General features: G+C 36.7%; 1 protein-coding gene across 1 annotated transcript in view; it reads right to left on the bottom strand.

Annotated features, from left to right (window-relative positions):
* Positions 1–11203, bottom strand: part of LOC145662107 (uncharacterized) — a 121914-nt gene extending 110711 nt beyond the window's left edge. Inside the window, exon 1 of the mRNA XM_081727440.1 lies at positions 10248–11203. Within this exon, the coding sequence (XP_081583566.1) occupies positions 10248–10345 (98 nt within the window). The 5' untranslated portion in view covers positions 10346–11203. The remainder of the gene's footprint in view (positions 1–10247) is intronic.
* Between the last annotated feature and the right edge of the window lie 1409 nt (positions 11204–12612).

Below are 12612 nucleotides of genomic sequence, written 5' to 3'. Positions count from 1 at the left end.
CGAGTTAAAATATACGCACACATCAGCCAGACCATCATGACTACCTACCTAATTGTGAGTATGTCGACTTTTGGCATGGATAAAAACGGCGACACGTCTTGGCATACACGCAATGATCCTTGATAGGTCGCTGGAGAGAGCTGGCACCACATGTGCTCACTCAGGTCACTTAATTCCCGTAAATTCCGGGAAGGGGGGCGATGTGTTCTGACGTCACTTTCAATCACACCCCACAAGGGACATCACTCAAATGTCCGGCTCCAATTTCAATGAAACTTTTTTTGCTGATAGAAGGCATGTATGCATCATTACTTGTGATGACAAATTTTTGCCATGGTGCATGTTTTCTATTTTTTTTAATAACTTTTAAGAATTGTGATGTGGTTATTAGGAATTACTACAGAAGTCCCTTACTACCCTTTGTAAACGGAGCGTTAATGAAGAAAAGTGAAGAAAAACCATGTGGATACATATAAGTCCTGGGGAGAAGTCGTATGGTAGATATGACCTTGATGGCAGCCATCTTGAAATCCGCCATTTTGAATTAAGGTAAAGTTTTCAAAATGGGAATAGGGTAATATGATACATAATTTCGGGCTAGAATTTAATTAGAAAAATAATGGTGAGGTTAGTTTTAAGATACACCCATTTGGGGGAAAGTTACAGGCATATTAATTGTTTTTACTTACTGTGTGCGTAAGTCCCTTCTTACTTTCGTCTCAAGACCTGTAAATCGATCGCAACGGCAGAGCCCGGTTTCGCACTAGTGTTTAGAAATCTTTAAACTCACTTGAGGCAATATTTGTGGATTATTGTATTGTATTTTGCCTTTAATTAAATTTGAACCCACTTCATGATCTTGTGTAAAGTATCACTAAAAGAGAATTTCTGTTTTTATGGAGAACGTAAGTATGGCAATTATAAAAGGTGAGTAAGGTGCGTATGTATTTATAAAAAAGTTTATTTTACGAGTCTTTTTTGGTTCCGCCAACCTATTCTTTAGTTGTTGTTTTTTTAAAAAAATACTCATATCTCATAAAAAAAGAGCTATTATAAAATCTCTTACCACTATTCTTTAATACTTATAAAATTTTATTTATTGTAAAATCACTGGCGAGATATTTCTTATCGCCCACTAAAATTATGGTGGAGCTCCTTCGTGGCTAACTGTTAGCATACTTGCCTTTGGCGTGGGAAACCTGGGCTTGATTCCCGGTGGGAGTTCATGTGGTTCGGATTCCATGTTAATCAGTAGGTCCACGTCTCACATAGCCTCGCTGCTGAACGGGACGTTAAACTCAGAATCAATTCAACTCAAAATTATGGTTTTGACTTTATTATGATGTCATTAGTTTAAACGCCCAACTGCCCAGTAATTATAAACATTGACTACATTATAAAATTGTAATTTGTGACGACTAAAATATCAGAAATTAAAGATTATTCTTTAGGTTTTGGAACATTCTGAAAAACGTGAAAAACTGGTACTGCACCGATACAACACACCTTTTGGATTTATCATAACATGTCTTACATAGCTTTGGTTCGATTCTCAACACGGACTGCAACTACCCGTTAAATTGTGCATCCGAAAGGCACTCTTTATTAAACCTCGCTTATCACCGCTCATCTTAATAATATATATAACTTCACCGCGAAGCAAATATTGCATTTCTCTCTTTCATCCTAACACAAAACAAAACTAACCACAGCTGTGACACGAAGGAGCTATTTCGAAAAGAAACAAACTATGCTTCATAGAGATGTGTACAAAATGATAGAAGTATAAAGTATTGTTTTCTTTCCTGTTTATTGATATCAGTTGGTGTTCTTAATGAGTTTACTCATTAGTTTAGAAAGAGTATATATGGAATTTGGACATATGTTGTACGTATTCTCCTGAGAAATTGATGAGACCAGAAAAGTTATAAGGACAGATGGAATAGGTTTAAGCGCATCTACGTGACTTTATCAAATATTTATTCTCCATAATGGTACCACGCGGAAAACTTGGTATAGGCCTACTTTTATCTTTGCCTCCCTCTGTTAGCTGTTTCGTATCATATATATCGGATGGTTTTGATATTTCTTCTGATCATTAAAACAACAATGGTACCTGTGTGCGTGCAGAAATGCAAAAGTACAAGGTAACTTCCTATTTGTTTTGGAAACAACAAACCCATTTCACGTGTGCGAGAGAAATTGAGCACAGCGAGATCGGGTGTTTACTCACGGTCAGTTCGCAGGAGGAGTCCATGGTAAAAGATTTGGCTATCTCGAAAACACTCGCAAAACCTTACAAATACAAAAGACTGCGCTTCAAAGAAAGTTTAGACACAGATGTTTCAATTTTCTTTTAGTATCTTTCTTCAGCAAAAGAGTCGGTTCATTGTATTCGAAAAAGGGAAGGGAGAAAGGGTGAATTTATATTTTATGGGGGGGGGGGTAACATTGTAAATAGTATAAACAATACACACCATTTTCGACTCTGTACTGAAGCACTTCCTTTAGCGGTATATCACTAGATCTATTCTGACCCTCATCCCACCTCAAGTTGTAAAGTAGAAAGGGACAGAAGTATTCAACATGACTGCGCACTTGAGTTTCAGTTCACAATACGAAAACCAGTGAGCAAGTAAACAGTCTTTTGTAGGATCGTGTTTTACTTCTTGAATTTATTTTTGAACATTTCTGTGAATTCAACAACAGAACGCAGTAGAAATACGGACTAGTTTTTACTCCAACTATTACTTTTGCTCCAACCCAGGGATGCCACATTTATGATTTCGTACTAGATTTAGTGATTTTACTATTGAACTAGTGATCTAGTACGTACTTTGGGTAAATAGGCACATTCTAATGATTTTTTTTGCATTTTTTTTTCTGATGCAGACAAATGAGAAGGAAATGGTTCTTAAAATAAAAGGAAGAAGTATATTGCAGTTCAAAACAAATGTAGAAACCTTAAATTATTTTTTCTTTTCCCTCTGACTGAATGAAACCCCTGCTGTGTAACGGCCTTAGGTAAACAACGGCTATCTTTGGTCCGCTACCTCCTTTTGTTAGCCGACATGAGATGGGCTACTTTTTTTTCTGGAAGAAAGTGAAGAAATAATTATCCAGTACATTTACGTTTTGTCAGGCACACAGGCGCAGTCTGTACTTGTTTCCTAACGAATTTTAGCAACATAACATAAATGAAACATATGTACCAGAAAATAGAGGCAGTACAAACGGAAATTTTCATCTGTGACACATTTGATGAGAAATATAGTTCGATGTCACGTGCAAGCACTCCTATCCTGTAATTCTATTCGTATGTTTATGTAGGTGAGACTGAGAAATCAAGAAATAATAATAACTGGTTTTCTTCCAGGGGAAAAATCTAAATGTGAAGGGGTGTTACACTGGGACTTTAATTGCGTCCTTTGTACAAGATTAACAAGTAATAGCATTTTTTTAATGTATTTTAGTTCTTGGGGAGAGGGAGATGGAAGCGAACCCTTGTAAGGACCTCTGCAAGGAAACATGAATACTATCCGCCACTGTTTGTTACATTACACAAAATAGTTATATATATATATATATATATATATATATATATATATATATATATATATATATATATATATATATATATATATATTGAGTTTTAGTCAGGGTTTTCATTCTGCAGGAGAGGGGGGGATAGTAATACCTGACGAACATTTTCTATTCTCAGAGTGTTGCAATGATAGCATTTCCTCCATTATAACTTGGCCAAGCTAGTTGCATTATATGTAAGATTAAGTTAGCCTAAAAAGCTTAAATTTCTATGCCTGTTTTACTCTGTACCATATTATATCTATGGTCATATGAGGCATGGATCTACAGTTTAAAGTGGGATACCGGTAACAACTTCATGAGCTTCCACCGTAAATCGAACCAGAGTCTCCCGCGATCAAGGCGTATGTGTTAACCATACAGCCACGAGGAAATTCACATAAGCACACACACATTTATATTGTTGAGTTGATTTTGACTTTACCGTCTCTTTTAGCAGCGAAGATATATGAAATGTAGACCTACTGATTTACGTGGAATCCGAACTACATGAGCTTGCGCCGGGAATTGAGCCCGAGTCTTCCACGGCAAAGACGCGTACACTAGCCGCGGAGTTCACACACACACACACACACAGAATCAGAGTCCTCATACACCAAGGGTGAGAGCTGTGCCACTGAGTCACAGCGGCCACGGGGCTAGGTCAAGTCCACTTTACGTTCATAGTTTCTTAGTACATAAATGTTACGATTATGAAATAGATTTTCCTTAATGAGCTGCACAAAAACAAAAGCTTTCGAAATGCATTAAACAATTAGCTCGATTTGAGTGTGAACTTAAAGTTATATCAGAGTGTAAATACGGATACGCACCAAAGCTCGAAAACTTAATACACTATTTCTCCTATATAGTCAGCATGTATCAAGCAATCGTTCAGCTTTCATTTGAGAGAATGGAAATCGAAGGCCCCTGAACAACTATGTTACTAATGTGCGGAATGTATTTATCTTACAGTGAACTGCTTTGATGCCAAGTGGCCTAACTCCAAAATTGAAATTTTTCAGGAGTGAAAGTTGAAGTTCAATATCTCATGAACAATCCATATTTCTTTTATGTTGGGAACCGAAACCATAACTACTGTATGTAGTTCATTGTTTTATAACTTAGTGTTTACAAAAATCCTTTTAAAAAATACCTATTCATAGAAGTGAATGATACTTATCTGTACTAGTTCTTGGCATCCAAGCAGTCCATTTATTGTAATACTAGCTTAATATACCCATTCTTCGCATGGGGGCTGTATTTGGAAGTCAACACCTGTGGAAGTATCACCATTCATTTCAGTGACCGCGAAAACTATGGATTTGACACTAGTATCAATCAATATGGGCTATTTATACATGTCTCGGTATTCCTCACCCGCTGACACCCGGCCCGCATACAGTAGTAGCTGAATTTGCAAGTCATCGCTGATGGAAGTGTCACCATTGATCTCAGCGACCGTGAAAACTATGGATTTGACACTAATGTCGATCAATTTGGATTACTTTTACTACATGTCTCGCTAAACGCCCCCCTGAGACCCCCTGGTTCCAATTTTGACAAAAACGCTTCGCCTTAGACTGGGATATGGACCAAGGTATCCGTGACCAAAATTTGGTAACTCTCGGTCAACTTGTCTGGTCCCCAGGTCGGTCCTAGTAAACTTCCCCCCCGAGACCCCCCTGGTTCGAAATTTAAAAAAAACGCTTCGTCTTGATCTGGGGCCTGGACTAAGGTACCCGTGACCAAATTTTGGGAACTCTCGGTCCACTCGTCTGGTCCCCAGGTCGCACACAGACAGACAGACAAACACACAAACAAACTCTTTATTTTATTTATATTAGATAGGATATACTATGTAAAATAGTCTCGTATCATAATATGTGATGTACAACAAATGTTACATTATATATTATCCGTAGCTCGTGATATGCTGCAACATATTAAAGCCTCAGAATAGTTGGGCAAGCGAATAATCCAGAAGTTACGTAACCCTATTGCGTTCATGGGAACGAAAACACAATAATTATAACTATGCTAAATTACTATAGACTACCAACTGCTCATTGAGAGAATTTATGAAGTTCACTTTATCGCAATAGTATTATACAAACTAGATTTAGATTACGGATAACAGTTTTATACAAACTAGATAATCAATTATTATTATTATTATTATTATTATATTTGCAGTACAATCAAATATAACGACATTAACTATTAGTTCTAATTAACTGAATTGAGCTGAAAATTAAATCTTGATCTTTAAAGATTAACTATTAATTTTATGCGTTCTGTACCTTTCTGAAGGAATAAAAGCTGGAATTGGTTTCAAGGCTGTTTCTGAGTGAATACTTTCTTCAAAATAATATTAAAAATTATAGAAAGATTTTCGAGACATTCGAGTCGAGTCGAGATTTTTAAGAGCCGTCTCGACTCGACTCGTGTCTCGACTCGAAAATTCGAGTCGAGAAATACGTTTGTCTCGACTCGTCTCGAATTTTACAAAGTGTGTCTCGACTCGAATCTCGACTCGAATTCGAGTCGAGTCGAGTCGAGATTCGAGACATGTCTCGACTCGAGCGCATCCCTAGTGCGTCCCGCGTACTTCCTAAATTTTAAGTGGCTATACGATAGTTTCAAAAAATTAGAGGTTTGTATACGCCATATACTCGCGTATACCCTTCATTACATTCCTGTCCGTGCCTCAGCCAACCGCTCTTTTCCAGGAAAATACGAAACCCGTAATACCTCATTTTATGTCTACAATATCTGTGCACAATTTCATTCACTTCGGTCCACTTCTTCTTGTCTTTCGGGCGTCAGATTTCAAAATTTTGGGTGGAGGCTTCCCCCCCTAAAACAATTTTTCCGCAGAAAATAGAAAACCCATATTCGTTAATTTTTTGCGCATTGTCACTACACAAAGTTGCAATTCTTCATGTCCTTAACATACATATGAGATACACTTTTAATTGCAATTTTGATATTTCGTGATCAAAGGTTTGGAGGGGACCGTACCCCACCCAACCTTTTTTTTCTTTTTAAAGGAAAATACCAAACCCGTATTCCCTCATTTTGTGGCTGCAATGAGATTGCGCACACTTTTACAGTTTTATCAGTTTTACCTGATAAGTCATCGACAAGCTGTCATTATGTACAGGATTGCGCACAGAAAAATTAAGCAATGTTGTCAGATGGAAAATATTTTCTCTTGTGTTATGTAAATCTGTAAGAAAAGAACAGCGGAATACCCGAACCAAGGGCCGAATAAAATTACTAGGATTGAGCTAATATAGAAAATACAGAGGAGTTAACACATAAGGATAGAGAAGCTATATACTGCATTCGAAAAAAAGAAAGATCTCACATCAGTTCGTCTGAGAAATATTACAGAGACTGCTTCAGTAAGTGATTGAAAGAGAAGTTGGGTTGAGTTATGATGGAGAAAAGTTACTATTTATAAATAAAGAAGCTAAGATTATCGTCCTAACTTGTACGAGTAACATTAGGTACGAACAATGATAGCATTTACTGTGCATAGTCGTAGTGTATGTAATAAAACTTGTAGATAGCTACATAATACTGTTTGTAATTATATATTCTAACTAGATTTAGGAAAGTGATTTAAGATATATATTGATAGATGCCATATTATTAATAAGTAAATCGTGTAATTTTGCAAGGATTATATTGGAATGCAGTGTAATTAGTATGAGGAAGTAGTTTACTCACATCGTTGTATTATATTAATAATATTGTAATTTAAGTTTATTGTACCGCACATATTATTGTAACGAGTATCCTATTATATGACCAGACGTTAACGACATACCTCAATAAATTTACCAAAGCAAAACTTTACGACAATGGAGAAAATTATTCACTTTTTCAATTTTCAATTTTTCCCTAAAACTTGGCTAGTAGTGGAAAGTATGTATACTATATTACTATTATTATTATTATTAACATTAAGAATGTCATCATAAATGTTTGCTTTGTTTTATTGGTTCCCACCTAGAATATGGGCTTCAGAACCCTCAGTAGCTCCTCGAACGAAAATAGGGCGGAAACATTTCACAAACATTACAATTAATAATTCTATTCACTTGGTCCAGATATTTATCAGGTAATCTCTTCTTTGTTGAAGATACAACCAGAAACAAAAGGAAGATTTAAAGAAACATAACATTATATTGAAGCAGTATGAAATGCTTAACCCTTATAGATTCCGGCTTTTTAAGGTAAATTAGAGACTTTCAGTCAAGCGGCTACAGCATCATCCCTATTTATCATAGGATCACGGTTCATACCTCGTTTTCTTTTTACAATAGAGCAACCTTTCAAATGGTACCATTCACATCTCCATATCATGTCCCTGAGTCGGGAAATTTTGAGAAAAATCGGGATTTTTCTTTGAAAATATTTCTTTTCATTTTTTTAATTTTTGAGAACTTCTGGACCCCCACTGTGTTAATGCAGAGATCTAAAACTCAATTGGAAAACACTAAGTGGTGTATTAAATGCCTGTACAAAATTTCAAGCTTTTATCTTGAACAGTCAGGGCGGGAAAAATATCAATAATCCCCACAATGCCCCAGGTTACTGTAAAATACCTTGATCTCAGGCAGAGCATTTCCTGAGACATCCCTATATATCCTAGAATCATAGTTTGCCCTTTATTATTTACAGAATAAAAATGCCTTTCAAACGGACCCTTCACATGCCTCCATCATGTTTCTCAGGAGTGAAAATCGCGAAAAAAAGGGATTTTTTAAACCACAAAATCTCTTTTATTTACCTTTTTGCCCCTCTGGATCCACCTTGTGCTAACGCAGAGATCTGAAAAAATCTAATAAATAGTACTCGGTGGATTGAATGTTTGTACAAAATTTCAATCTTCTAGGTGCGAAAGTAAGCCCGCCAAAAAATAATGAAAATATGCCTAACAAAAAAATTTAAAGTTATGATGTCATCACCTCCTATGTCTCGACGCAGGAAGGCGTGAAACCATACGTAACGTGTTCTACAGTGCCTCTAGACTTGAAAAAAAGTAAAAAGCTTCATTGGTTCTTTTCTAATCGAATAATGAAGACGCTAATTTAGCACCTAAAAATAGGTACTAGAACTCCGAACGGATTCAGATTATGAGACAAGAAATATTTTAACATTTGGATTGTAAATTTGGAGGTATCATGACTTCTTGTATCTACTGACCAAATTATATTATATATTTATTTTATTTCTCACCTAGCTCAATATAATATGAATTGTATTTCTAATTTCTGTTTCTATCCTAGTCTGAAGGAAAACCTTCTTTGCGCACAGATTATAAATCTAGCATTGTGGCAACGTTGGGCAAAAATCTGTGTTCAGAAAGACCAACAGAGATCTGTGCGCAATTCGGCATCTATAGTGTGCGCAATCCTGTTGCTCCCATCCCGTGTCTCCAAGATTTATGCACAATTTCGTTCACTTCTGAACACTTCTTCTTGCCTTTCGGGCGTCAAATTCCAAAATTTTCGATGGGGCTTTTGCCCCCTAAAACCAGTTTTCTGCAGAGAATAAAAAACCCGTGTTCGTTTATTTTCCATACACAAAGTTTCGTTCCAATTTTTTATATCCTTTGAGCACATCTGACATACTGTTATTAGCACTTTTGATATTTCGTGATCAAAGTTTTGAAGGGGTCCGTGCCCAACCTAACCGTTTTTTCCAGGAAAATACGAAACACGTATTCCCTCATTTTACGTCTACAATATCTGTGCCCAATTTCGTTCACTTCGGGCCACTTGTTTTTGCCTTTCGGGAATCAACTATCAAAATTTTGGGTGGGGGCTTTGGTCCCTAAAACGTTTTTCCTCAGAAGTTAAAAAAAGAAACACGTATTCTTTTATTTCATGAGCGTTACACTTGGGAAGTGTTACTTGTCAGTGCTACCAATTGGTGTCAGTGCCGAGAAAAGTTACGTGTAAGTTTGGTTGCATCTGTCTAGGCGTTCTCACAACTGCAAATGACCTGGACCCATGTAATGGAATTATAACAGTATGCGGTCCAAATACTTATGTATGTGGCTGTACCAGTTTTCATAAACATCTAGCTGTCATTGTTTGCATATGTCCATTGTTAGTATCGCACGGGAAGAACAGGTTTATAGGAAATAATTGCAAGGAATAATTGAAAATCCTTTCACTTTATGATATTTGTTGAATAAAAGTGAAATAAATAAAAATAACCTATCTAACCAAGAGAAAACTATGTTCAAAAATAGTGTTTTTATAGTGGAGCCTGTTTTCTATGCGAGAAATTAAACTTTCTTTTCGCCTTAGGATATTTTTCCTCCGTAGGTCGGTCGGGAACACATAAACGAAGGGTTGTGTCTGATCGTGGCATAAAATTTATACCTCAAAGGTACATAATCTAGTGCGTTGGATATCACATTGTGTGGAACAGTTTTTTGCACTAATGAACTGATTTCATGTTACAGAAGCATCATCGATTACACTATCTAACAAAATTTTACTTTTTTTTCTGCAACTGGTATGAGAGCAGCCAATCTTTATGTTTTTGGGTTGTGCTGATAACGAAAATGTTAATGGATCTAGTTAAAAGGTTATGATAGTTTTACGTTATTGTCAATATAAGCTTATCCGTGTATTTACCTTGTTGTTATCCCTCGGAGAAAGGTCACTGAAGGCGCAACCGCTTTGCCTGGCGTTTGTAGTTTTCTGCTGGTGATTCTCTGCTTAGTGTCCAACATTAATCGGCCAACATTGATGCATTTCACTTTCCCTGGTATCTCATTTCCATGTCCGAAATTTGGTGGTGGAAGTGTTCCCCGTGCTCGTCGCTTACAGCATCACAGTTGTCAGAAAATAAGTCCAAGTGGGAATCTAAGAAATGTAACTCTAAGGACGTTACATCACAGTCTATCGTTGCAGTACAGAAGACTTACAACAAGATCCTCATTGTTTTCTGCCCTCTTATTTCCTAAAAAGTTTGTAGATAGTTAAACAAAGGCATCCCAAGCTAACTTTTCATCACCTTTCATGATTGTGTTGCAATGCTCATCTTTGTGCAGTTTACGTATGAGTACTCACAAAAATCCCCTCTTTTATTTTCACTTCACTAGGACGTGGGAATTTCTCGCGCAAATAGAGAAATGCTTCCCCAGTTTTGTCCATGGCCTTAACAAAGTTTTTCATTAGGCCCAGGTTTACATGAAGAGCAGGGAGAATTATGTTCTTGGATTTGATAAGTGCTTCGTGCAGAGCATTGTAAGGTTTTTGTTCAAATGATTGACGCTTAGGCCAATCTTTGTTTTTATAATGAAGTGCTTTGGCGCGGCTATCAGAGAGGCACAGGAAGCAACAGTATTTGGTATAGCCCTGTTGTAGCCCAAGTAATATGCCTATGACTTTCAGATCCCCGGAAATCTGCCGTTTAAACTTATCATAGTTCAATCGCAATAATACTTGTTTCATGTTATCATATGTTTCTTTCATTAAGGTGCATATCTAATCGGAATCGGTGGTAGCACGTTGCCATTATGCAGGAGGGCAAACACGTTCTTCACGATTTCAATAACACGTTCTTCCAGCACAAGAACACAACACAGCTTGTAACAGAGAGAAACTACGCTTAAATGAAACATGCTTCACTCCTCACTTCCCTTCTCCTTTCCCTCCCCGTTGTTGCTACGAGCTCGGGCTAAAAATAGCGACAAAATACACACAGCTGTTGTTGCCTGCAGGAAACTTAATCACTTTGTCTCCAATCAGCGGAATTTGAAGCTTATATATAAAGGGATTGACAATGAATGCTAATAAAATATAAAAAAGAATTAAATTCACCCCCCTTTAACTCCTATCATTTATCCTCCACTTCTTCTACGAATAGATGCATCGCATTTTAAAGAAATTTGTGTTACATGTTCATGCATAACTGTGATGATATTTCTTTATCCTTTCTGAAATAAAAATACACCGTTTGCTACTGCCTACGCTGCTATTGCATATTTTACTTAAAGTATGGAACAACAATAAACGACCAAAATGCCATTAAAACTAATGATGATTTTGGTTGTTTATTTTTGTCCCATACTTTAATTCCATTTTAATGTGTTATTAATCTGCACAGAAGTGACGTATCATCCCTCACCTCGCTTACTAATTCCATCACTAAAAATCAGTCATCATCATAGCAACTGAGAAACTTCCATGCTCCACGGTCTTCCGCTAATTTCTTCGTCTTCATGTAGGATTTTTCTGTTTTTGATATCGGACAATTAATTGTAGTCTACTTCGCTCCATACCTCTCTTTCTGTCACTATATCCTCTATCACATTCTTCATGATACAGTTTCTTCTTAACTAATGTCCCAACCAGTTTCTTTTCTTCTTAACAACATCGAAAAGATGTTCTATTTTCCCCAGCATTTCTAAGATCTTTTCGTTCCTTTTTCACTTTTCTCCTCTCCATTCTTATCTATACCAACATTTCGACACCTTCCAATCACTTTTCATCATTCTTGCATAATATTCATCTTTCTGCCCCATATAGTAGAATGGGATGATATTAAAACAGAAAGATCATACGCGAAGACGAAAATATTAGCGGAGGACCGTGGAGCATGAAAGCTTCTCAGCTGCGGCAAGTGACCTGCCAATAAAGGCAGAATATCTATGATGATGATGATAGTAGAATACTCTAAACGAAGTATTTTAGGCATTTTTCTAGTCTTTAGGCCCTATTCAAGGTTTCAGAAAACAGTTTTCTTCTTCCTCAGATCTTCTTTCCCATTCCTATCCTTGCTTTTATTTCACGTTTACACATTATATTATCACTAATAATACTACCCAAATATCGAAAGCTAGTCACATGTTCTATATTTCTCCCCTCCTAATTCTATATTTGACACCGACTGCTTCATTCCAATCACCATGGCTTTTGTCTTCCCAACATTTATTTTCATCCCCTATTCATCGCAGCACTTCCTCAAGTTATCTGACATTTTATTGATTTTCCC

This window comes from Thermobia domestica, chromosome 10 (genome assembly GCF_964235325.1).
Source record: "Thermobia domestica chromosome 10, izTheDome1.hap1.1, whole genome shotgun sequence".
Taxonomy (NCBI): domain Eukaryota; kingdom Metazoa; phylum Arthropoda; class Insecta; order Zygentoma; family Lepismatidae; genus Thermobia; species Thermobia domestica.
This window is presented reverse-complemented; position numbering and strand designations above follow the sequence as displayed.